The 27,482-nt window shown below is 39.9% G+C and overlaps 2 protein-coding genes across 2 annotated transcripts; one reads left to right on the forward strand and one right to left on the reverse strand.

Moving 5' to 3' along the window:
* Window positions 1-16,672: 16,672 nt before the first annotated feature.
* On the forward strand, window positions 16,673-21,479 carry LOC137736962 (respiratory burst oxidase homolog protein D-like). Its single transcript, XM_068476289.1, has 11 exons — window positions 16,673-17,530; window positions 17,727-17,889; window positions 18,026-18,074; window positions 18,231-18,776; window positions 18,863-19,249; window positions 19,396-19,491; window positions 19,591-19,706; window positions 19,809-19,911; window positions 20,021-20,091; window positions 20,190-20,755; window positions 21,048-21,479. Exons 1-11 carry the CDS (start codon window positions 16,849-16,851, stop codon window positions 21,155-21,157), a joined length of 2,889 nt encoding a protein of 962 aa, XP_068332390.1. The 5' UTR covers window positions 16,673-16,848; the 3' UTR covers window positions 21,158-21,479.
* Window positions 21,480-25,411: 3,932 nt separating this feature from the next.
* On the reverse strand, window positions 25,412-27,099 carry LOC137737814 (uncharacterized). The gene is made up of 2 exons (XM_068477378.1): window positions 26,759-27,099; window positions 25,412-26,015 (listed from the first exon to the last, which is right to left on the reverse strand). The coding sequence occupies exons 1-2, from the start codon at window positions 27,061-27,063 to the stop codon at window positions 25,556-25,558; spliced, it is 765 nt and encodes a 254-aa protein (XP_068333479.1). The 5' UTR covers window positions 27,064-27,099; the 3' UTR covers window positions 25,412-25,555.
* Between the last annotated feature and the right edge of the window lie 383 nt (window positions 27,100-27,482).

Below are 27,482 nucleotides of genomic sequence, written 5' to 3' on the forward strand. Positions count from 1 at the left end.
TATGTGATAGTTTGACATTTTGTACAATTTTTTACTCAATCAGATATGTTAAATAATAATGTCATTCTATAAAAAATTTCATCTTTTTGTAAGGTCCCATTATTGAGACAACCATTTAAATACTTAGAAACACAACAACATTTATTATATATTGCATCACATTCATTAAAAAATTATTAAATAAATCAGACAATTGCTGTCAAATTTGAAGTTTGCTGTCAAATTATTTACCGCAAAAAGCTTTACTTTCAATTGACTCAATGCCATATAAGAAAAGTTGGAGAGAGTTTGATACAATTTTTTGTTGTTGTATGTATATATGGCAGTTTTAATATCTTATTTGGAAATACACTTAGTAAATTATTAGAGTCACCTACTTATGCTCCCGCGCCAACTACTTGTGCTCCCTCGTTAGCTCCGCTACTGACTATCTATACATTATCGGATACTTTCGATTTCATAATGATCGATGGGGAGCTTTTTAGCTTACACCCGGTCAATGAAATGATATTTGAATAAAACTCACCTTTACACTAGGAAATATTATCCCCTTAAGATAGGTCATCGGAAGAAACTGACGGTTTTCCTAATTTCTTGCTGTCGTTCGGTGACTTTTCAAAGCGTTCAAGGTGGGTATGATCACAGCAGCCCAGACACACAATATCTGATTTAAAAAATCAGAAAACCGGCAGAAAATCCCTGTTAAGTCCGACCAACGTGTTTGTGTAGGGCTAATTACCTGGTTGATTCCCATTCCCATTTTATTAGCTTGAAATTCGTTATCTGTGTAAGTGGCAATCTGATTTAGTGTAGGTGATTTATTTTCAGTTGAAACAAATTGGGACTTGACTTGAGGTGTGATTGAGGAGATGAGAGAGCAGACATGCATGCACCGCCGACAAGGTTTATAACTTGAATGCAAGGCGAGGATAAAGTGGTGGTAAGCCCAGGACTCTGATGCATGCACGAAAGATGTCTTCAACAATCTCCTCAGCCAGTTTTTCTTCATCTCTTGAATCCGGTTGTATTCAACTGTAATTGACCAAAAAGGATTGTATTCAAGTTTCAAGTGCCATGAAGTTTCGGATATTGAAAGATTTATTTGTGTTTTCTTTTTGTTGTTCTTATAATTTTGATGGTATTTGTGATATAACTAGTCTTTAAAATTTCTTTAATACAGTTGATATTTTTATAAAAGTATTAAAAAAATCAGAAAAATATATGAAAATTGGGGGTTGAAGTCTAAACTTCATCTTATATCATATAAACTCTTTAAGTTTAGCCTAAAATCAATAGATATCATCGATATTTCTGACACTTAAATATCAGAGAAATTCTTATATTTCCCTCAAACCAGTGTTTGACAATCTTTAAAGTTTTATTTTAAATTTTCATCATTTCCATTAAAAGTAACCGATATCGATATTCAATATATCCATCGGAAATTTTACAAATTTGTATCCCGATATTTTCTTTGTATCGGTATTTTCAACATGAAATATAACTTACCTGCCGAAGAGAATGAAAATGAGAATGCATCGAAAGTGTGTGTCTGATTGTCAAAACTCAAAACTCAAAACTCAAAACTCAAAACTGAAGATAAAGAAGAATGGAAAGGAAATAAAAAAAGTACCCCAACTTGTGTGCATGATTGTTTTCTTCTTTGCACACATCACACATCTATTATATCAGCAAAAAGTACCCCAACTTGTGTGTGTGATTGTTTTCTTCTTTGCACACATCTATTATATCAGCCGACTGACCATTTGACCCACATTTTTCTCATTTACAAATAGTCGCCTTTATGGAAAGAGATCCTCTCCGTCCACCTAATTCTTCTCATCAAACAATTCGAACCTTTGAAATATGATCAAACGGTTAAAGTTATTATAACTTTTAAAATAGATTCCTGTTTGTAACCGTTAAATCAAATTTCAAAAGTTTAGATTATTTGATGAGGAGGATTAGGTGAAAGATATCTAAGAGAATCCCTTTTTGTTATTTATATCATTCTCGCCATAATAGGGGATCGCTAAGATTGATTTTACTAAGCATTATTTTATGGCAATCGTGCATATTCGTGCCAATTGTCAACAAGCAACCAAAATTGTATCCTCTCCGAGGTAAACCCTCGAGATCCTCCTGATCACAATTAGTGGGCCGTTGGATTTTTATCTAACGACTACAATTATTATAACTTTTAGAGAGTCACCCTATTTGTAGCCGTTGGATAAAAATCCAACGACTCACTAACAATATTTAGAAGAATCCTGAGAAGTTGTCTCGGAGAGGATCCAATTCCAAAATAAAGTAACGGTGAAATAGCAGCAATTGATCACCCAGTTGCCGTTTTTATTTTTTAATTTTTTCAGATTATAGTCTTCCAAAAAGATGACGGATGTAGTTATTATCTACATTGTTTGCCGCTCATGACCGTTTCAAATTCAAATGATGATTACAGTATCGTTAACCATAAATTTTAACTAAGATATGAGAATTATTATATAAGGTTGAGAAAGTAGACCACTTTGCAAAATACAATACAGACATATACCAACTTAACTTTTTATAAAATTGTTATATTCTAGTTTGCTGTTGATTTCTTCAAAGGAGAAGTTTCATTTGGGGCTAGGATGGCAGATCAAACTCATTGACTTGTTAATTAGTACCCATTAAGACATACTTAGTTTGATTTCACCTTATGTCGTCATCAACACTATCAATCCCGCCTCTATACTATGGTGATATCGAATTAAAAGGATTTTAACGGGTACCCATTAACAATCCAATGAGTTGATTTGCTACCTCTATTTGAGATTTTTTTTATTGGACAATACCCATTTTTTCAAAACATGAATCTAGAAACCTTCTTTTCCTGAGCATGTTTCTTTGCATTTGTTGGCTGGAGGGATTGTGAGTTGTGTATAGTCACAGAAGATGATGGATGGAGAATTACAGATATTTGATACTATTTGTTTTAATCTGCACAAATAATTACCCTAGTACCAAACACAAAAACAAACACAGTATAAATAATACGGTCTTTAATATGAAACTGCATTAAACACCTACTAATTTAGTCAATATTATATGATGCTCAAAAACTATCTTATCCAACTGAAATAATTTGAGCTGCCAAACGAGATCTACATAATTTATGATCTCTGATGCCCATAAAAATTGTACTTTCCACGTAACCTGTTGGAAACTACGAAGGTCACACAAACTTAATGTTTAATATCTATGTGAAGCCAAATTCTTTTATTCTAGATTGGGATTATTACTCACAATAGTCCCGATTCAATTGAATTTATTATTCATCTTCCTTAATCAACGCAAATTATCTATTTTGGATGTCGACCACTTGGCCTCATGTATGCATGCATGCATGCTTCCTGCCTTTATTCCTACCTTGTATGCTGCGAACGTCCATAATCAACAAATATAGTTGAAAAATTTAAAAAGAAAAAGAAAAAGAAGAATTCAATTCTACAGTCAAAGTCATTTGTTATGGCTCGTCCGAGCCCTTGTAAGAAATAGTAGTCGTTCCAACTTTTTGATCGTGCTTTGACATTATTTTTTGGTTCAATGGTTAGAGAAAAATTTTAAGTTTGGATTTCATACTGCATGTTATGAGTTCCATTTATGGTGCTGGTCAGTTGGTGAATCACACGATGATTGTTAAGAGGAACTGAACAAGGATAAAATGCCTCTGTAAGTTTTTTTTGTTCCTAAAAAAGTAAACTACCGTGAAACCACTAGAGGATCCCTTTCTTAGAAAAAACAAATCATAACAAAGAATGAGTATATATTGATTAAGGATGTTCGAGGAAGTTGTTAACCTACGACCTTCTAGAAAATTAATCTACAACGTTAACGTTCTTGAAAATTAATCTTTTGGTAGAGGATTAGTAATACAAATGCAGACTTTGTGTCTTATTCTTAACAGTACACCCATAAAAGAGGCAAGTGGAAAAGGATCCATGCCAGATCATTTCTTGGGAATCCAGAGGATTCCGTGATCGTCGGTTAGTTTTTGTTAGGTATTATTTATATTTAATTTTAAATTTTAAATTTTAAATGATTTATAATCGCACGATGTACGATGAACGAACACGATTACGGGATCCTCAGGAAAATGATCCGACGATGATCCTTTTTCCTTGCAAGTGACCCTTTACCATTATGATAGTGGAGTGTTACCCTTACACGGCGCAATTTCAAACTTCATCGATCGGCGCCCTAATCTAACACTTGTATTTTTTTGACAAAAAAAATAAAAAAATCATAGATCCTTAGTTTTGTGATTTTATCATGTAACAATCAACAAAAATTGCCTAAACCAACTTGTGATTTTGCATCAGAACAGCCAAATCAAACCACACTCCGAGTGATTTTTTTGGTTTCAAAACTTGAAAAGTCTGGTCCGGTTTGAGCTCATGTTCAAAAGATGAACATGAGCTCTTACTCAAAATTATTCATTATCAGTTTATAGAATTTCGTATTTATAATCCGAATCGTTTATATTATAAATCATCATATAAAAATCATCTTTGCAAAAAAATCAATTAAAATTAAGGTTATTTATTCATTGAACTGTGTAAAAACAAATGAACGAAATTGATAAAAGCATTACGAACCGTCTATGTATTTGTTAGAATACATTGACTAAATGATCTTGGTTTTAATTCATTTTTTTGCAGAGATGATATTGACAATGTGATTGATAATATGAACGGTTTTGATTATATGCACAAAGCTCTGTGATTCTGTTGACCCTAAAAATTACAAAGCCTACGTGGCGCGCAGGCCGAGTAACTAAGAGCTAACTACATCCTTCTGTTGATGTGGAGCGTGCCAACTCGTCGGTCGAGATTAGTCAAGGAGTACAATTTGTTGATGTTGCGTTAAGCGCGTTGCTGACTTCTTGATCTTGCGATTGCGGCCGAGGAAGGAACACGTCTTGGCCTTCGGTTTCTAGTGCCTGAAGACAAGGCTGCTAGTTCTGCAAAGTTCAATATCAAATTCGGCTTTCAATGTGCTGAATGTAGTAACTTGTAACACCTCACTTCGCTGAGATGGCTAATGAGATGACATCTGCCACTAAGGATTCGAAAATCCTCCTCGACCGAGACTTGGATAGATAACCAGTCGGCCTCGACGCAGTGCTGTTTATCCAAACTGAAGGTGCTATTCGATCGGCTGATTCTATGGCAACAGTGTTATTTATCCAAAATGAAGATGTTCGCCGGTTGCCTTCACAGTGCTGTTTATCCAAACTGAAGATGTGTTGGCGGAAAAAGAAAATAAAAAATCTCAAGATATTTGAGAGGTTTGCGCAGGGCAGTTGTGTGTTGAATTGGAGGTCCATCTGCCGTTGCATTGAGTCTTGTATTTATAGGCAAATGTTGTGTGGCACGGCCAGATAATTTTGTAGAGTCCCATTGCAATCCTAATTTGCGGAACTGAAGCATATCCTTTAAATTGATTCCTGGGATTTGTTCCTTGACTTTTCAAACTTGTCAGTTAGATAAGCAACAACCTATCTAGCCCAGCCTGCTCTCGTAGCCCAGCCTGCTTCCACCAAGCAGCCTACTCCTATGGTCCAGTCTGCTCCCGTGGCCTTCCAAGCAGCCCAAATCGATCCAAGATTAGTTTAACTGTTCCGGCTCCAAATTATCGGACCAATGATCGAACTAAGAGCATTTTCACCACATTCTTCTGTGGATTTGACATTTCCTAACTCAAATCTCGCGCTCAGAGTCTACCACACTTCCACTGCTCAAGGAGACGCATTTCGTCTAAGCTATTCCAACCCAAATGGAGAACAACACTTGTCTCGACAAGTCATAGAGTTGATGAGTGCTTTCGTATAGAAAACGACCTTGGCGAACCAGCTATTGCAGCGTACCGAGATGTGACGTGCCCCAAATGAGGTGTCCAGAAGTTAACAAAGGGCATACAAAGAACCTCTTCAGTATCGTCCCGGCAAGCAGCTACTCGACCAGCCACAAACCGAGCGTTTAGGCAGTGTACACTCCCGATTGGGCCCCGAGATAGCGTATACTCCCGTCTTAGCCCGCGGAGGAGCGTGCACTCTCGACTAGGCTCACGGACGAACATACATTCATGGTTGGGGTCACACTTGGATAGTCAACATGAGCAACCTTATAAGCGAAGTGTTTATTCGTGGCTAAGCCCGCAAGGAGCATCCTTCACCTCACATTGGAGTAGGCAACATGACGGACGGAAAGAAACAGTCACTCAATTCGGCTCAAGTTCAACTGGCAGCCTGCGAAGAACCCGCTCGCCTGCTAGAAACACACCACACGCACTATATCCATAACATAGACGAGCCAAACACATAGAAGAGTAGCCTAGAATAGTAAATCACGACTGAAAGCAGCTGAGAGCTCTGCTACCCCAACAAAGGCAAATTCAAGAAGAAGTAGAGAGACTCTTGACTAAGCAATTGTGTGATTTCCAATGCAACGAGGTCACCGACAAGGCACTACGACGGAACATAACCAACATAAGTAGGTCACCATTCACAGACGAGATCGAGCAGGCAGAGCCTCCACTCGAGTTCAGCATGCCACATTTCACATCTTTCAAAGGGGATGAAGACCCGGAGAGACACTTAAAGCACTATCGAAGCACAATGATCCTCTATCGAAACAACGACGATCTCATGTGCAAGATATTTGCCACCATTTTACAAGGCGAGGTGCAAGATTGGTTCTACACCCTGCCGCCACAATCTATCTGAAGTTTCGATTGACTTTCTTTGGTTTTTACCAAAGAATACTCATCTTATCGCTCGATCAAAAAGAAGTCCGACCATTTGTTCAACGTCAAGAAGAACCCAAAAGAGTCGTTTCGTGACTATGTGAAGAAGTTTAAAGCAGAAAAGGTAATGACAGTCGGATGTAACGACTCGATAGCTAGAACAGCCTTCCAAAAATGACTTTCAGCAGACCACCCGCTATTCGAAAAATTGATCATGAAAGAAAATCTAACTCTAGCAGACTCTTTCACTCTGGCAGAACAACATGCATTTTGGGACGAGGCACGCCAATGCACATTCAAGGACTTGAAGAAGTACCCGACATCACATCCCTACTATCCAAACCGTAAGCAGATGAGGACTGGTTCACATGTTTGATGGTATCTAAAGCAGCAATAAGCTCTACCATCATACGAGAAGAGCTGGGGGCCCGACTACTTGTATTCCACAGTTCAACAGTTCTCATCGATGCTATCAGAAATGCAAAAGCTAACTTTGACGATAGTTGTTGCAATCTGAAAGCTTAAGTTTTACCTTCAAACGCACGCAATCATCTTCATGACGCATTATTCCACTCAATCTAAACGCGCGACGATAAAGACGTAGACCCTGGCGGATGCAAAGTTTTCTAACGAACGTAACAACTCGGCTCAAAAGACACGCCAAGGGCAGACAAACATTGGAAGGACACAATCGGAAGCAAGTTTTGTCCTCGTCACCCCAAAAGATTCTACATAGGAGTAACATGTACCGGCAGTTGAGCACTACCTCTTGCTGCGCGTTACACGGCCCTAGCCGACCCTTGCTCCATAATTTAGCTTTAGAATGGTCCAATATCGGTAGTTGAGCATCTCCTGCTACGTGTAACATGGCCTTAGCTCCACGACTCCCTACCATGCACCAAGATGCTAAGAAGTTAGTACAAAAATATGATCGCTGCCAGCGCTACAAGCATATACCAGCACTACCTGCCAGCGAGCTACACCCGTATACGAGTCATTGGTCGTTCATGCAGTGGGCAATCGACCTGGTAGGACTTATGCCGCCAGCTACTAGGGGCAGAGGCATGATGATCGTCGCAATCGACTACTTCACCAAATGGGTAAAAGCAGAGCCCAAGACGACCACGACTCAAATGAACATAGAGCACTTCATATGGAGGAACATCATTTGCTGATTTGGCATCCCACAGTCTATCGTCACTGACAACAGCCAACAATTCGTGGGCAAATGAATGGCGAGGTTCTTCTAAAAGTATGGCATCAAGCAGCACATGTCCACGTCGAGATATCCTCAAGGAAATAGGCAGGCCGAAGCATCTAACAAGATGATCTTTGACTGCCTCAAGAAATCCTTCACCAACAAGAAGGGAAAATGGCCAGACGAACTCCCCGGATGTCTATGGGCATATCGCACCACCAAAAGATGAGCAACTGATCAGACTTATTTCTCTTTGGCATTTAGCTTAGAAGCAATTATTCATCCTAATGGCATCAAGTCAAGTATCACCGCTTTACTACCAAGCATTGAGCAAAATAGTAAGGAGATGACCACAAGCTTAGATCTGGCAGAGGAGAAGCGCGAGCAGACCATCACCCGCATCACAGCCTATCAGCAGCAACTCATTTCTAGCTACAACAAAAGGGCCAAGATTCGGCAGTTCCAGCCTGAAGATTTAGTCCTAAGAAAAGCCTTCATCATTGCCCACAGAGAAGGCTCCAAAAAGATGGATCCCATCTGGGAAGGTTCGTACAAGATCAACAGAGTAGGCGGTAAAAGTAATTACACCCTCACCACCATGAAACGACAAAAGGATAGAAAAGCAGTGGAGTGCCTACAATTTGAGGAAGTACCATATGTGACCTCCCACTACATCAAAGCTCGAAGACTCAAGCAGCTTGACGGGGACCACCTCACAAGCCGATGACTATCCAGTTGTTATGCTGTTCCTACGTTATAGCTAAGTTCTCATTTGTTTCACTCGTTTTTCAATGAGGAATTCAGAAGTAATCACAACTTGGCTCAGCTGCATTCTTACAATAACTGATCACTCCTGCACTTCAAAAGAAGACCGCGCCATTCTTAGGGACTCATCGCAGGAACTGCGCCCCCCGAGGGACCAACCATGCTCTCCAGTGCGAGAGGGTAAACCAATTCCCCAACACCCACATGGGTTAGCTCTCCAAGACAGGAAGATAAACTCTACACTCCTAATATCCAGACGTGGATGAGCCTGATTGCCCTAGTATAACTAGATGCACGATGGCTTGCGTTGAGATTCCTAGAAGTAGCCACAATAGTCTTTTTCAAGGCTTAGCTAACTGAAGGATTTTGGGTTTCTTGGCCTAATCCGTGGGGAACCGAGCCCTAGAGACGGAGATGGCACATTACGCAGTACATCTGATGGACGGCTGCCCTGGAACCCTAAAGCTGCTACCGAGTGCACTAAGGTAGGCTACAGTTTCCAGAATACTGCATACGGCTTGCCCTTTAAGTAGTAAAGCCACACTAGACTTATACAACCGCACATTATTATGAAAGGTTAAACAAGCTAGCGTGTATATACGAAGCTTTATCCACTGCCGACATGTTACGTAGTCCAATAGTTTCACCTCTGCCAAGCACGGAACAACTTACATCAAGTCCTAAAGTGTTATGATACTTGCTACGCAACCTACAGAATTGGAGAAAGCCAAGGTTAATAACCTAGTGGTTACGCGGACTTGTTTGCTTCTGTAAGTAAAGATCCGGCTGTCAACCCTATGGCTAACAACTTTGCAAAGTTCTACACCAACACCTATGGTTGCATAGGCTGCGTGGGCCTGTCTGCTTATAAAAAAAGTAGCACGCCTGCTATTGGTCTATAAAGTTTAAAGGTTAGGGCATGTACAAAAGAAGCGAAGATGAAGAAAAGTGAAGGAAGCATGTTTATAAACAACTAGCAAAGGTCGAAGGAGTTCAAGAAAAAAACAAGAGCTACAAGGAAAAACAAAGGTTACCTAGAAGACTACACTTCAGTAGCTTGGACATTCCATAACTACTCGGTTGCCACACCTTTAGCAGCTGTGACGCTTTTAGCAGCGGCATCATCCAACGCTTCACCCCCAGCTGCCCTAGCCTGGGCAACAACTTCTTTAATTACTTCACCAATGGAAGCCTCAAAAGTAAAAGCAAGCAAGTCTTTCGGAGAAATAGAGAAGGTCTCGAAACCTCGAGCCCATTCTTCTCACCATTCAGCTGTTCGTTCTCATCAAACAGACCAGCACGGACGCGCTGGAGCTCATCCACTTCATTCTTTAGACTTTCGTTGATCTTCAGTACACCTTGAAGTTCCAACACTTGGGGTTCAAGCATATTAACGATTCTCTTAAAGTAGATCACTTGATTATGAGCAGCAATCAACTATTCATCCTTTGCATAAGCAGCGAAACGAGCTTAGAATCTAATCGCTTGATCTCCTCGGCCTAGGAATAAGCTTCAGCTACCATAGTCTTCACCACCTCCTTGGCAGCCTTGCTATATATGCATCATAGCAAGCAGATCATTCCTTCTATATTGGGTCGTATGTTTCACATAGGAACTTGGGCAAACAAACATTTCTGACACTTTCAACAAACTTGGCACAAGCATCCATGTCTTCAAGCATATCTAGTTTCAAGAGTACACAGATCTCAGTAGCCTCCCCAGAAGCAGGCTTAGCGGATTTCTCACAGCTGCTCACCCGAGCAGTCTCCTCCTTCCCAGCAGGCGAATCAATCTCAGTAGCAGAGGGAATGTACCTTAGCGCCACTTTAGCAGCAAAGTCCAACTTATCGCTCTTCATAATAGCAAGCTTTTCTGAAGGAGAACCGAACTTAGCTCCCAACGGACGTCTTGGCACAAACTTCGGCATTAGGGGCATGACAAGACCTCTACATTGAGCAATACTATTAGCAATCAAATTAGATATTCTTGACATAGCAGGCGCCACATGCTCAGATCTAGCAACCTTAATTTTCTTCTCATTGGAAGAAGTCATGTCAATCACAGACCTTTCGAAAGCAGGTGGACCCTTACAAGCAACGGAAGAAGTCTTCGGTTTTTTCTTAACCAGCATCTTTTGAGTAGATGGGGAATATCTCTTCTTTCTACCTTCATTCACATTAGGTTGCACGATAACAATCAGACCAGCCAAAGTATCCGCCTTAATCATCTTTACCTTCTCTCTCGAGAGCAACCCACATTTCTCCCGGCGAAGAGAACTAAGCAGCCAATGTTATTCACGGTACTTAGCAGGGGAACTCAACCCATACTGGTTTTTTCCTCATTTTTTCTCCTAAACCAACATGCAAGAGGCTTGTATACTTAGCATTCCAACAGCCCATGAGGCCCTCGACCTCCTCATCTCTTTTAATTGTCGGTCTAGCCCCCGTTAGGTCTAAGAGCCCAAAGGACATAAGCCATACGGCTCGCCTAGCACTGCGCCCCAGCGCCTCAATCCGCAGGCCCAGCCGTGCAAGCTGTCTTTGGCTCTGGCCAAGCCGAGCAGCCTAAGCAGTGGTCCCTGCCACAACACCTTCTCAGCCCATGCCAAGTCGACTTCTGGCTTGTGCCAGTCGACATGCCGCACTACCCCGACAGTTGCCCTGTGACAACACTATCCAAGGAGAAGACAAGGAAAATTAATTTTTTCTTACCTTGGTGCGGCACAGAGAAGACAAAGAAAGTAACGAAAGACGATCCTTTGCACATGCAAGATGTAGAAGATTGCTAAAGGAGGGGGAACAAATATCCTCTATGCTATCTCTCTCTTATAGGGTAGAATAAATCGTTCTCCAAAGTTGATTTAATAACCCACTTAAGGTGGACTTAAATAGGCTTTTGAGGGTAATTTATTTCCCTTTCCTAAAAGGATCTAATTTCCTATTAAAGAGAGAATCAACATCAAAATAGGAAACAATCCTATGTTTCCTAAAGCAAGAAGATCTCTACACCTGCTGCCCTTTCCTACGAGCAGCCCAACAAGTGTGGGGGCATTTGTGGAGCCAAAAATAATCAAGAGCCGACACGTAGATTTTTGGGCAAAAATGACAAAATTACCCTTGAGGAGCACTGGAATCCCTATGCGCGAGCAGTAGACAAACATTCCACAATCAAGTCAAAAGTGCCCAAAATAGGTAACAAATTCAAAGTTATTTCATCCATCCTCATCCTATATTTTCCACAAGGTAATTATTTCATAACCTCCAAAATTTTCATTCCAAAAATGTGTTAATTGGCTAATTAATGGATTATTTACCTAATTAATCCATTAATTGCCAAATAACTCACACATTAAACCACAAAATGCACACAAAAAGCATCCCAAAGGCCGGCCACCTTTTCTCCAAAGGGGACTGGTCATGCCCTATAAATAATACTACATATTTTTCTCTAAAAACCTAAGTCAACACTCTTTCAAAACTCCAAAAACTCCCTAAACACTTTTCTCTCTATATTCTAACTTTGGTATCGGAGGTTTTTCAGCCAAAGCCCCTCCCCCCTCACCCCCCCCCCCCCCCATTCATCGTGGACGTGTGAGGCTCTTGGTCTTGACCCTAAGGTGTTAATTGTTTTGTAGGTGCAATTTTGTCCAAGAAGAAGGAGACGGAAATTTACATCCACACCGCCCAAATCAAACAATCCACTTTAGTGATTTTGTTTGGGTTGGTTTCTTTCCTTATTTAAACTCAGAACTACATTGTTAATATATATCGGCCTTGGCGCGTTTAAGGTAAAATCGATCTTTAAATATCTTGATTTTTTCTGGATCTACCTACCAAGATTCCTTGGACCAAATGTGGCCAGTGTGACTGAAACAGGTTTAATAATTTGGTCTTTAAGCACTAGCTAGCACTGCTCAAACAAAACACCATGGCAAACTTCGTTTGTCAGACGTAGGATTAGGTACATCAAAATTCAATAGTACGCCAAAAAAAGGCAAGTAAATAGCAACTTGCAGATCATATTACGCGCAGTACGTAACTGTTACTTGTTTTAGTTGGTCACTCTCGGGCATCTTACTATACTGCCCCGCCCATCCATCCATTTTTGTTTGGTTTTTCACCACCACCATTCACCGTCCCATCACCACTTATATTATATACAAATACGTTCCGAGACCGACTTGAATCTGACCATGCCGACTGCCGTGCGTCCACAAATACTAAGTGTTAATAATATTGTAACTTCTTTGGTTAATCGTTGCAACACTTGATTAGATGCATATATATTCTGTGGTGCAATACAAATGCATGTTCTGAGTAAAAGAAAAAGAAAGTAAAGGAAGCACTGATTTCTTTGGTTTGTAGGAAGCAGTTGACCGGCATTTGGCATTTGGTTTCCTACAACTTTTTCACTTTTATGGAGTTTTCGTCTTCTCACTTTTACCGAGTTTTCTAACAAAACTTTAATTAGTCTTCTCACTTTTACTGAGTTTTCTAACAAAACTTTAATTAGTCTTCTCATTTTGACCGAATTAGTCTACAGCTAAAATAGAAAAATTAGTGTTTTGTTCATTGTTACTAATGTTTATTAATTTTTACATTTTAGTCGAAGTCTTTAAAAAAAAATATAATAACGTACATAAAAAAAAAAATTAGTATTCGATCCATTGTTACTAATGTTCATTAATTTAGACTTTATTAGTTTTTAGATTTTGGTTGAAGTCTCTAAAAAAATATAGTAACGTACATAAAAATACTTATTACATTAATATCAGGAACTTCGATAAAAAATTGAAAACCAACAAGATTTCAATCATAGAACATTGATAACCAGGGCCGTATCTAAAGTCTCTCTAAAAAAAGAATATCGGTATTCTTTAATTTGAACGATGATTTTGTTAGGTAGTAACGTTTACATATGCTTAACAACCTACATTAATAGTGTAATAATACGTCCTTAACAAAACACTAATTTTGTTATGTAATAACTTTTTTTTTTTTTTTTTTGGTGATCTTGACATTGAGTGTTAACATGATGTAAAATCATTAAACGTGAAGATAGAAATTTCAAAATCAAATAATGAGGATGAGTAATTATGTGACATCCACAACTAATTATATTAAAACAAGAGAGACTAGACTAATATTTACAAAAACAGTTAGACAACAGGTAGGTTAATTCATCTAGAATAAGCAACAATACATCACGACATAATATTAAATTCATAACATATTAAATTCTTAACATATGTGTTGATTGAATTCAAAACTTACACCAACAATAGAGAGGACATCACTGTAGAATTATCAGAGAAGGTCTACTTCCAGCAATATTGATATTGTTCTCAACTTTGTAATTATCACTTGCATAAACCTTTAGGTGTGGGGTTTTATTACAAAAAGTCTCGGTATTAGTTAAAGTGGGGTTATGATATTTAAACTATTACTTTTGTTTTTCTATGACAAATATGGGATTCAACACGTCCCTTCATGTGAGACCCAATTAGTGGGTCACACGTGCAAGATCCACACATTGACAACCACGTAGAGCCAAGGGAACTTGTAATACCCTGAAAATTTAAATATATGAATACGTGGAGAAAATCGAAAATAGATTGACTTATGGTTATGAAAATTTAATTGAGGAATTTGGAAGTTTTGTTTTTGGAAATTATTATAATTTACATCGTAAAAAATTATCGATAGGTGAAAAAGATGAAATTGCCCTAGTTAACTTAATGTAATTATACCAGGACGTATTTTATTTTCATACATTTTATCGTATTTCTTGATATATTTGGATAGAGCTTGAGATTACGAACGCGTAGGCGCAGACCGTTAGTGAAATGAAGTTATAACGAAGGAGTTATTAACATTTAAAGTTGGGGACTTTTTAGTGAATTTGGCCCTCCAGTTCTAGAAGGCTCCAACAAAAATCTGAAGCATGGACCTTTAGGATAAAGCCACGTGTGTGGCTGGGATCGAAAAGGAAGGAGAGAAATGAGAGGGCTGGGCAAATCAAGAAGGGGGAGGAAGGAGCGGCCGAATCAGGAGTGGAGACGGGAAGGAAAGGAAAGAGAGAGAGGTAGACAAATTGAGTCTCTCACGACCCGTTTCTCCTTTGAGACCCGACCCCACGAGAAAGTATGGAATCTGGTGTTTTCTCCGGATTCTGGCGAATCACGCCGAGAAAATACTTGGAAAATATTCCTCGACCTTCCCTCTACCCTTTCCACCCCAAATTTGGTGAAATTTAGCCTTGAAATGGTGAAATCCGCACGGTGAGTGCGACGAGGTTCGTGGTGGCGATTCCTCAAATCCTGAAGCTAAGTCCTAAAATTACCACTACCTTTGGACTCCTCTTGAGACCTGGAACAAAGCCCATGCATTGTTTGGGGTGTCAGAACAATTTTGGAGTCGAATCAAGAACACCCAAATTCAAGGGTTTCCGGTGGTTTGAGGGATATTTGAGGTGTTTCCCGGCTGAATTGGACTTCGATCCAGGTATGAAAGTTGCTTATCTCATTGAACTCTATTTGCCTATAAAATTTGGTAATTTTAAGAGTAAGTTAGAAAATTAGATTTCCAATCGTCGGAAACTGTCATCCACGGCGGCGCGTGGCCAGTGGGCCGATGCTGCCATTTTGTGCAAATTTTGATATTCTAAATATGATTTGGTATCCAATCGATGTGTTTTGATTATTAAACCCAAAGTTGGTTATTTCGGTTATTTGCATATTATCGGAAATGGTTTGGAAAATGAAATTATGAACTACGAAAGGCCAAGGGGACCCACCCATCACGTGGTAGTACGTGTTCGCTCCTTGGCTCTGATACTATGTAGAATCAGAGAGACGGGCCAAATACCCACTTCCAACAACACCGATTTTGTCTCCAACTTGGTAATTACCACCTATGCAATTCGTCAGGTGTGAGGTTTTATCACAAAAGGTCTCGGTATTAGTTAGAGTGAAATTAAGATATTTAAACTCTTCTTTTATCAAAGATACGGTCGATGTGGGATGTTTAACAAGCCCCTCACGTGTGATCCAATTAATTAGTGGGTCACACGTGGGGATTCACACATCGACAACCACATAAAGTCAAAGGGACTCACCTTACACACGGGCCCAAGTGACCCACCTTATTCGCGCGGGGCCAATGGGACCCACCTATCACGTGGCACTACAGTACGAGCCCACTTCTTAGCTTTGATACCATGTATAATTATCAAAGAGACTGGTCAAAAATCCACTTCCAACAATATTCATATTATCCTCAACTTGGTAATTACCACCTACACATTCCGTCAAGTGTGAAGTTTTATCATAAAAGACCTCCGTATTAATTAGAGTAAGATTATCATATACTATTACTTTTGTTTTTCTACGACAAATGTGGGATTCAACAATACCACATATAATATTATTAAATAATTTGGTTAAGAAAAGAATAACAAGAAAGTACATCATATTATATGTACGAAACAGTACACCATATATTATTATACGATTGAAAGAAAGTTTTATTTTCAAGTGTTCATTTAATTGTATAATGATATGTAGTGTTTTACTTCTGATCCGGGCAGATTGAAAAAAATTTCATATGTATGAGAAATTTTTCAATGTTTCTAAAATAGAAAACGATACACCATGTGTCATTATACAATTAAAATGACATTTTAAATAAAAAACAAAACTATTCTCCACTTCCATAATAACATATGATTATTATGATTTGACTTTAATTTCGAGCCAATTGAAAAATCTTCTCATATGTCTGAGTCGTGAGATATTAGACTAACACACATCAATCCCCGCCGAATGTTTCTCCTTTGCTGGCCATCCCTTTTCTACGCTCTTCTCACGCTTTTTTCCTTTTCCGTATTCAAAGTCGTTTTCGTGTTCCTTCTCACTTCGTTGTGCTGCATGCTACCCTCTTCCTCCTCCTCCTCTCCTATATATACCCATCTACCCCTCGAATTTTAATCCCAAAATATCTCCAAACCCACATCTCTTTTCTTTCCACTGTTTTTCACAACTTGATGAAATAATTGAATCAACAAAACATTTGGATATTGTGAGAAAACTCTGAGCAATGAACGGTCATCACGATGAGGAAGGGATGCTTACGTCCTCGGAGTACAACTCCGACACCGAGTCGACTCAGTCCACCGCGCTCGGAGGTAGCACCCGGTTCGAAAGACGAGCTTTCAGCGGCCCGCTGGGAACGTCTAACTACGCACCGACCACGTCCTCCAACTCCAGCCGCGCGTGGCGGCGGAATAAGAGCACCAAGGTCGACAACTCCGGCGGTACGGATAAGACTACTAGTACTACTTCCGACAAAAACAATGACGATGATTACGTGGAGATCACTCTCGACATCCGAGATGACTCCGTCGCCGTCCACAGCGTCCAGGCGGCCGGCGGTGCCAGCAGCGAAGATCCCGAGCTGGCTCTGCTCGCCAAGCGGACGCTGGAGGGGAAGAAGTCGTCGTCGTTCCGCTCGTCGCTTTTTCGGAACACGTCGTCGCAAATCCGGCAGGTCTCTCAGGAGCTGAAGCGGCTGGCTTCCTTCACCAAGAGGCCCTCCAACGCGAAGCGGTTCGATCGGACTAAGTCAGCAACCGCCTACGCCTTGAAGAACCTGAAGTTCATCACCGCCAAGACCGGCGCCGCCTCCACCTCCGGCTGGGCCGCCGTAGACAAGCGCTACGACGAGCTCACCGCCAAATCCAATTGGCTCCTCCACTCCTCCCTCTTTGGCGAATGCATAGGTCCGTTGATCTCTCTTTTTCTCCTGTTGCACTCTATATCTAGACCTCCGGTTGAATAAATCAAGGGAGAATTAAAATGACCGAAACAAGAGTGGGATTAGAAATTTAGAAAGGAGTGTAAAAATCACTACGTTAATTAATTAGTAAATTTTGAAAGCTAAATTAGTCAATTAACGCGGTTTAAATTACTTTGCAGGGATGAACAAGGAGTCCAAGGAGTTTGCCGGAGAACTTTTCCGGGCACTTGCTCGGAGGCGGAACATAACCGGTGATATCATCAACAAGGCGCAGCTGAGAGAATTCTGGGAACAAATCTCCGACGAAAGTTTTGACTCCAGACTCCAAACATTCTTTGATATGTACTACACTAACACATCATCATTACATAACCATTTAATTTTCATTTATTAGGCTTCTTAATTTAGTTAATCTTGGTCAATAAATTAATTGGTGCATTAAATATATTCACTATAATTAATGTGTGTGTAAATGCAGGGTGGATAGAGACGCCGATGGAAGAATCACCGAAGAAGAAGTCACAGAGGTAGGCCACCCGCCATTTACTGATTACCGCCCGCCACATTTCTTAATTTTTAATTAACCTAAGCACCGAGCTAAATATGCTTGGAATTATGTGATCTAGTTTTTACTTGCCGACGACATTTTTTAAAGTAATTAATGGCATATATATGTGTTGCAGATTATAAGCATGAGTGCTTCTGCAAACAAGCTCTCAAACATTCAGAAACAAGCAAGGGAATATGCAGCTTTAATCATGGAAGAACTCGACCCGGACAATGTCGGCTACATCATGGTTGAAAATCTGGAAACTCTGTTGCTGCAAGCTCCGGTTAGCCAATCTGTGAGCGTAAACGAAAGCCGGGTTTTGAGTCAGCTTCTCAGCCAGAAGCTGAAGCCGACGCAGGAGGACAACCCAATCCGAAGATGCTACCAGAAAACCAAGTACTTCGTGCTAGATAACTGGCAGAGAGTCTGGGTTGTGATGCTCTGGCTTGGCATAGTTTCCGGTTTATTTGCATACAAGTTTCTGCAGTACCGCGAAAAAGAGGCGGCGTTCGAGGTGATGGGATATTGTGTCTGCGTTGCCAAAGGAGGAGCAGAGATTCTCAAGTTCAACATGGCCTTGATTCTGCTTCCCGTCTGCCGAAACACAATTACTTGGCTCCGAAACAAGACCAAATTAGGCGTTGTCGTCCCGTTTGATGACAACTTAAATTTCCACAAGGTAGTAATAAAAACAAAATGTCACTCTCTCATTCGGAGAATCCAATTTTGTGTCCAAAATTGAGTGACATTGAATTGGTCTTGCAGGTCATTGCGGTTGGAATCATAGTTGGAGTTGGACTACACGCGGGGTCGCATTTGACGTGTGATTTTCCACGGATTCTACATGCGACCGAAGATGAGTACGAGGACTTGAAACCTTACTTCGGCGAGGAGCAGCCTCCGAACTACTGGTGGTTTGTGAAGGGAGTGGAAGGGTGGACAGGGATTTTGATGGTGGTATTGATGACCATAGCCTTCACATTGGCAACTCCTTGGTTCAGAAGAAACAAACTCAATTTGCCAAAGCCTCTCAAGAAGCTCACTGGCTTCAATGCCTTCTGGTATTCCCACCACCTGTTTATCATTGTCTATGGTCTCCTCATTGTCCATGGCATCAAGCTCTACCTCACCAAGGAATGGTATAACAAAACGGTCAGTCCCTTGCACCTGAGTTTGAATTCTTTTACCTGTAGATTAAAATAGTTTAGAATATCGCATTGTCAAAGACAAACCGTTAGTTCCTTAAGGTTAATTGAGTTGCATGATTTTGAGAGTGGATTTACTTCGTTTGGTGGCAGACATGGATGTATTTGGCGGTTCCGATCACCCTCTACGCTTGCGAAAGGTTGATTAGAGCTTTTAGATCAAGCATCAAGCCAGTCAAGATTATGAAGGTACTTAATTAGTTGATTATATTTTGGCTACCAAGCTATTTGGTTCAAATTATATCATCAATTTCTTAATTGTCTGTTACATTGTTATGAACATTGAAGGTTGCTGTTTATCCTGGAAATGTTCTTGCACTGCACATGTCGAAACCTCAGGGCTTCAAATACAAGAGCGGTCAGTACATGTTTGTCAACTGCGCTGCGGTTTCTCCTTTCGAATGGTAAACACTCATACATTTTGTGCACAAAATCTTCTAACCATGTCTAATTATTCTAACCATGTCTAATTAAACACACTAATTATGTTCTAACTTTATCGGCAGGCACCCGTTTTCCATCACCTCAGCACCTGGAGACGACTACCTGAGTGTACACATTCGAACACTAGGCGATTGGACGCGGCAGCTCAAAACCGTTTTCTCTGAGGTTCGTTTGAAATTGACCGATCACAACTTCTTAATCTTAGAATTTCTTGCTATAAACCCTCCAAAACTTGTGCATGATCACTATTTATTTGTTTGTGTTGGTTAATTAGGTATGTCAGCCACCAACTGGTGGGAAGAGTGGCCTACTCAGAGCTGATATGCAAGGAGGAAACAATCCCAGGTACATTTTTAATTATACATACATACCTTTAAAACAAAAGGAGGATTTAATTAAAGTGAACAATGTGGATTGATTTGTTAATTAATTGGTGTTTACAGCTTTCCTAAGATATTGATAGACGGTCCATACGGAGCACCGGCACAGGACTACAAGAAATACGACGTCGTATTGCTTGTAGGGCTCGGAATCGGAGCCACTCCCATGGTGAGCATTGTGAAGGACATCATCAACAACATGAAGATGAAGAGCAAGGAAGACGATGATTCAGAGTCCGCCTTAGAAAGCGGCAGGACCACTCCGAATGCCTCGAGCCATGACAACAGCAACAGTGGGAAGAACAAGAGCAACAAGGGGTTCAAGACCAGAAAAGCCTACTACTATTGGGTGACGAGAGAACAAGGCTCGTTTGAGTGGTTCAAAGGGATTCTGAATGAGGTGGCGGACATGGACGAGAAGGGTGTGATCGAGATGCACAACTACTGCACCAGTGTGTACGAGGAAGGGGATGCCAGGTCGGCCCTCATTGCCATGCTGCAGTCCCTCCACCACGCCAAGAACGGCGTCGACGTGGTGTCCGGCACACGTGTCAAATCCCACTTCGCCAAACCCAACTGGCGCCAAGTTTACAAGGATATCGCCCGCCACCATCCGGGCAGCCGAGTGGGTGAGTATAGTAAAAACTTCCGTAAAAACTTCCTCACCAACCTCAGCCCACCTTCTATTGCCTACCACTTTATGTTATTTTTCAAAATTCATAACAGACTAAAATATAATGTCATAGTCAGTCACGCATAACTAATTCTTAATCGTTGATGTGAGCGAGCTTTACTAAGAAACGCACATTCAACAGCGATTAAGAATCATGGCCGCCCTCTTAATCAAATCCAACATCGTTAACATAATTATAGTTAACATCATTCATCGTAATCATGACGAAATTGATGATTATGCTGCAGGGGTGTTCTACTGTGGGGCACCAGCACTAACAAAGGGCCTGAAGGAGTTGGCGTTGGACTTTTCACACAAAACGACCACAAAGTTCGAGTTCCACAAAGAGAATTTCTAACTGTTTAAACAAAGTATATGGATTAAAGATGGAGAGAAAGAGATTAGAGCCTGTAATTATCATTAGCTGATCTAATGCTTATGTAAGTGTCATCAAATTAGAGAATAATGGGGTGAGGTGAGGGTCCACCACATGTGGTTGGTGTCAGTTCAGTAATACCTACTGCAAGTAAGTACCATCTGACATCTGTGAGGAGGGTGGGGACATAGAGATAAAGGGGGACCCCCCGCAACAAGTGACCACCGATAATGGAGAAGATCGACAACAGCGCACCAGTCACCAGTCAGCAGCACCACCCAATTGCATATATGATTATGTTTTTAGTTTTTTTGTGTTTTTTGTGTTTTTTTTTTTTTTTTTTTTTTTTTTTTTTTGCTATTTTGGATAAGTTTTGTCTGCATTTTATAAGTGTATTCTTTATATAATAATTGGATGTCATTCTTTCAAATGAAAGAGTTTAATGCCATTTGCTTGATCGGATGCAGAAAGTGTTTAATTAATTGAGGATTAGAACCTTTGTTAATTTAGATTATATCTACACCTTAGTGTTCGCTGCATTAAGCATTGTTTATAGTGCTCTCCAAAACCACAAAGGCACAAGTTGAATACATTCTCCTATCCGATAGTCGGATCACGTTGCCTATTCGACAACAGTCACAATCAAAAGGCCCCCTTATTGAGGACGGTGAGAGCGGAGTCGTGTGAGATTTTAATACAGAGAAAGGTCTCTCCTCTTATTTGTATTTGACGCGAGAGAGTTGACGTGATCGGAAGAGACAGAACTAAGAATTTTTCCACAAGCTGGCCTTGATTTTTAAAGTCAATTTCATATCACAAACTAATTGGAATTTGGTCTCTCATTTTTGGTGTTGAAGTTGAGCATATACTTTTGAAATTCCATGGTCAATCATGATGATGTATTTTCCTTTAGTCTGAAGTCTTGAGTTCTACGCACCTCCCATATCCCCATAACAGTAAAGCTTCCTTTTTTTCGGTCATTTTTGTGGGGTAGTGTTACAGTACGCTCATTTTTATTTCACAATTCTTTTAATTTTTAGTTGTCAAATCAAATAAATTAAAGAAAATTAATGATCAAAATTTTACAAGGGGATGCGAGAAATAAAAATTGACGTGTGAATAACTTTTTTTTTTTTTTTTTTGTGTATGATAACTCACACCTATAAATTGTTTCAAAAAGTGATTAGTACGTAAGATGATGATAATTATCGATGATTATCATTAGTAACACTTGATTAAGATATATTTCAAATTTCTGAACCCTATCCAAACAAATGAATGTGACATCAAGACTAAGAAAGAAGTTATGCTTTAGTTGATGACATCTTGCTTCCATTAACTTCTAATGGAGGGAGAAAAGTTAAGAACCACCACAAATATCAGATGCATGTGGAAGAAGACAGAATGTGATGGTGAAAGAGGCATTGTGGCCTATGATGGGATATTCAACATTTGACATGGTAGGAAGTCGATTATGTTGACAAAAAAGGCAACGAGATATTATTGTCGACCGTTGCTGCGTCAGCTCTTTCACAAGAGCAACTCAACCATTGCAAAGGCACTCTGGATTATTCATTATTTAATCCATCCAGTGCACAATAACTGCTCTTAATAAACAGTAACTATCTTTTGCATCTCCACTCTTATACTGAACAGCCCTGGCAATAGGCAATAAAATATTAGTATTTTTTTTTATTTATAAAATAATATAAAATAATTTTATTTGTAATTTCAGATAAGATTTTTAATCGTTCTCGTTGCGCCACGTGTCATTATTAGTCATTTTGTTGGAAAAAAATTGGATTGAAACTTTGAGAGAAAGATAGGAATGTGGTTGAAAGTAGTTGAGAAAATATATAAAAAAAGTAAAATCCTTTTTTTTTTTTTTTTTTTCAGATTTTTATTAATTTTTTACATTTAAAAAAAAAAATTTATTCACATAATTAATCTCTGCCGTTGGATTAAAAAAAATTGAATTCCAATACTCCAGATTGTGCCACGTGGCATAACAGTAACATTTCAGAATTTTAAACCATTTTTTTTTTTTTAAATTTGTAAAGCCAAATAGCGTGGATAGTTGATCTCAAACGGTTTTTAAATTGTTTTTTCGTTGGAAATCCAACGATCCATAAAACATAGCTGTTGAAATCCAACAGACGTGGGGAAGTCACGTGGCCTCCCCAACAGTAACATCTCAAAAAAGCGCCTCGGACCCCAATTCTGAATTTGTGTCGAATGACGTGCGCCCACACGCTTGATGCAAAAAATATATAAAACATGATTGACGTCACCCAGACGTCATCCTTGCGTTACGTGGCCTTCGGGCTCTTGGGCTGGCAACTCTTGCCGAGCCTTTTCCTGGGGCCCGCTCAGGCTCCATCGCCAGCACACATTTGACCTCCCCACTTGGGCTCTCTGCCCTGTTTGAGAGCCAGTCCATCGGGCAATAGCCCACAGTAGAACTGCTCTAAGAGGCGAGGCCTCCGTGTGGACTTGTCGACCGCTGCTGCGTCAACTTTTTCATAAGAAGCGAGGCCTCCGTGTGGATCCCACTCTGCATGAGAGAGCTGACATGTGCGGGCGCCGGACGTGTCCCTAGGAAGTCAATTTGGTAGAGCACATGGATTTTGTATGAAATACCATTTTGAAATGGCAAGTTGGCATTGTGTGTTTCAACACGTGGGTTTGGTGTTGTTAAATAATGGTAGGAGCTGAATTTTTCACGAGGAATGCTAGCTACCTTCACCGTTTGATTTTCTCCACTTACCTTTCTTATTTGTTGTATGACATGTGGCTTCCACTATAACTTAAAACTAAGAATTTAATGTGTTTGAAAATTAAAAATTTATTTTCCATGCATACCCCTCATAAATCAAATATAACTCATTTTTCTTTTATTCTTTAATACTAATAGCTTTTATTAGGAAGAATAAAAATAAAAGTTATTATTAAGGATAAAAACAAGAATGAGTTATATTTGATATGTGCGGGGATGTATGGAAAAGTAATTTTCAATTTTCATACACATTAAATACTGAGTTTCAAGTTAGTGGATGCCATATATCACACAATGAATGGAAAAGGCAAGTAGGGAAAATCAAATAGAGAAGGTAGCTAAAATTCCTCATTTTCCACATCATATATGAGAAATGTTAAGGAGACTCTCAAAGTGGAACTTTGTACAATCTGTCGTTTCACAGTTTAATGTTAATTTCCGTGCTAACATTATAAAATATTGTGCAATCAGTCTCCTTACCATTCCTCTACATATATTTCAAAAGGAATATCTATCGGCTTGACATACATAAAAGATATCATTCATGATCTTCAAATTCCAAGAGCTAATGCTTTGAATTGCCCTTTTGACCCACAAGACAAACTAGAAAGAAACCCGTGTTTGAATTTCAGGGGGGGTTAATGATAATATATGAAACAACAATTTTGATCACATTAAGACTCATGCTAAAAAGTAAAGTCAACGATCTTCAATCCTGAAGCCTCGTATCTTTATTGCAGCATGTCTATGTGCGTCTGCGTGTGTGCGCGGAGATTAACAGTTGTAATCAGTACCTTAATTCTATGACAAATACGAATCATACCCTACCCCAACCTTAAAATCAACATAAACCATCATTTGAATGAACATCAGCAAATTCTAAATGCACATTATGGCTAAACAGCAAAAAGAAAGAAATGCTACGATCAATGCATTAGTAACAGTGGCATTAGAAACATACCTTGTTCGTTTCACATCATCGATGTAATTGGCCCTTGACGTGCCATATAACGCACAGAGTCAACGTGCACAAGTACTTGCTGCCTCAGACAAAATCATTATTCAGCATTTAGTGTCACTAAACCAAAGAAAGGTATAACGGAAACTTCCCAGACTTGACAACAAAAAGACTTCTACAGTTCTACTATCACAACAGAAAATAGCAACAACAATACACAGCCATCATTTATTCCACAAGATCTTTCAGCTTTGCAATAACAATTGTAATGGTACCTTCATCTTGCTACGTAAACCACTTTCAGTTTATAGCATGCATGAGAACATAGGAACTTTGAGCTAATCACAAAATTACTCGTATAAGTATAATTAACTAACCAATTTTCGGTAAAAAATGGGACCATCCAACTGTCTTCCCTACAGTACCTACCTACTACCTCAACATGCCTTTGCTTAGTTTTCAAGAAACTCCACAATTTGATTAGAGTACGCTAAGGGAAGAATGGAGGACCTAATGGAAACAATAAAATAGCATATCATCCAACAACGCAGATTGCAGATAACAACAACGAGGAACCTCAACAGCAAAACTTGCATCAGCAGCAGAAAATGGTAACATTCTAACAAATTTAGGGTTTACAAATCTATTACTGACCCTTTTTCAGGTCCTTGTCATTAGAGCTAACTATGTTACTAGAGTCGTGACTTGGAGATGATTTAGCCACTAAATTTTCAGTAGAGTACTTCTTAATTCTCAAGGAAATAAGAATGCTTGACACAATTCCTAGTAGAGGAAAAAGGTAAGACCAAATTTGTGATTTCTGAGAGCCAGATGCCGAAGAAACAGCAGCACCAGCCAGGCTGCCAATGGATGTGTTTTGTAAAATCATCGGCATGCATCCAATAACCGTTGGCAGCAGAAAATCCACAACAAACCGAACTTTTGTAGCAGCAAGGGCGTAATTTATAATGTAAGATGGCATCGGCGAGAACCGGGCAAGTAGGACAAACCTCCAACCATCTCGCTCAACTCCTCTTGATAGGACATTGAAGTACTTATTCTTCTGGACCCAGTCCATTGCTGAACTTGAGCTCTTGAATATTAACCTGCAAATCGCACAACATCAAAGCAGTACCTAGAACCAATCACTGAAAACACACAAATTTAAACTGCAACCTAATTAACAGAGCATAATCCCCACAAACTGGCACGGGGGCAATTAGAGTTGATCGGCTCAGTTGTCATATGAAGAATGTGAGGTGCTGCTTACATATTAGCACACCTCCCGTTATTTTGGTCATGCTATGAATGGTATTGATACCTCTTCAAGGTATTAATATGCATTCCCCATTGCAGCAGGGAAGTTAATTCTTTTGCGTAGGCCCTCATCTAAATCAAAATTCAAAACGAACCTGTCCTCACTCAAAATCGAACCTGATTCTCTCAACGGGTGGGGTGGACAACTCAACATAAAGCTAACAATTTTAACTACATCCAATCCTCTATTACTTAGAAGCTTAGAGCCACCTCTACGGAATCATAAGTATCCCAGCATTCTCTCACTAAATAGTGAAAAGGGTATCAGTCATTTTGTGCTGGGGTGATTCCAATTGTAATTTTGCAATAAAGTTTTCACCGTTCACCCATCGCAACAAGAAAAAGCAGAAAACTTGCATAAACTTTGTTTCACAGTAATTGGAAAATGATCACTGTCCAGTGTCTAATGTCTATCAGTTACCAAATAATAGAGTGATATTCTCCATATTTAGATTAAAGGGAGACCAAGTTACCCAAATCATTTGTCAAATTGCTCAAACGAAAAGGGAAAGCATTAAAATTTGAGTAATACCTGCCAATCCAGAACGAGAGGGAAGCGCCGAGCAGCTTGGCGGCAAAGACGCAGAGGATAGCCGGGAAGAAGCCGAAGAGCATAGAAGCGGCGGCCTCGAAGAAGACGGCGTAGGGTAGGCAGAGAGCGAGAGTGAGAGTGTGGATCGCAACGTACAGTGGGATCGCCCATACTCCCAGCCGATCGGACAATTCGGAAAACACCTTGAGCAAAGCGTCCTTGTCCAACCCGTAGTGCTTGCTCAGCTCCCTCCCTGTTCCGATTATCGCCACCGCAGCTCCGCTTGTCCACCACCTCTTCGCCATTTTCCTTTCTTCCCTACTCTCGTCAACTCTCTCTCTCCGCGGGATACGGAATACTCGGATGAGTCCTGATGGGCCGGACGCAGTTTCATGAAGGCTAATGCATCATATTTGGGCCACTTTCTTTTTGGGTTTTTTGGGCTTTGGTTTCATGTCTTCTATAATATGTTTTTTACAACACAATCCATAATCCAAGGCTTTTATGCACTAATGACGGGTTTACTTATATGCAATCGAAGTTGGAATTATTTTTATTCTTGACTTCCTTCCGCCTGCTAAAACATTAGTATTGAAATAAAAGAAAGATGAACTTCGGCTTTCACTTCCATGCTACGTAGCATTAAAGGTTACGAGCATTAGATGGTCGGGATTTATAGGACCACAATAAAAGAAATAATTCAAATGAATCTATGGCATCCAAT

The sequence above is a fragment of the Pyrus communis genome, chromosome 6, assembly GCF_963583255.1.
Source record: "Pyrus communis chromosome 6, drPyrComm1.1, whole genome shotgun sequence".
Lineage (NCBI taxonomy): Eukaryota > Viridiplantae > Streptophyta > Magnoliopsida > Rosales > Rosaceae > Pyrus > Pyrus communis.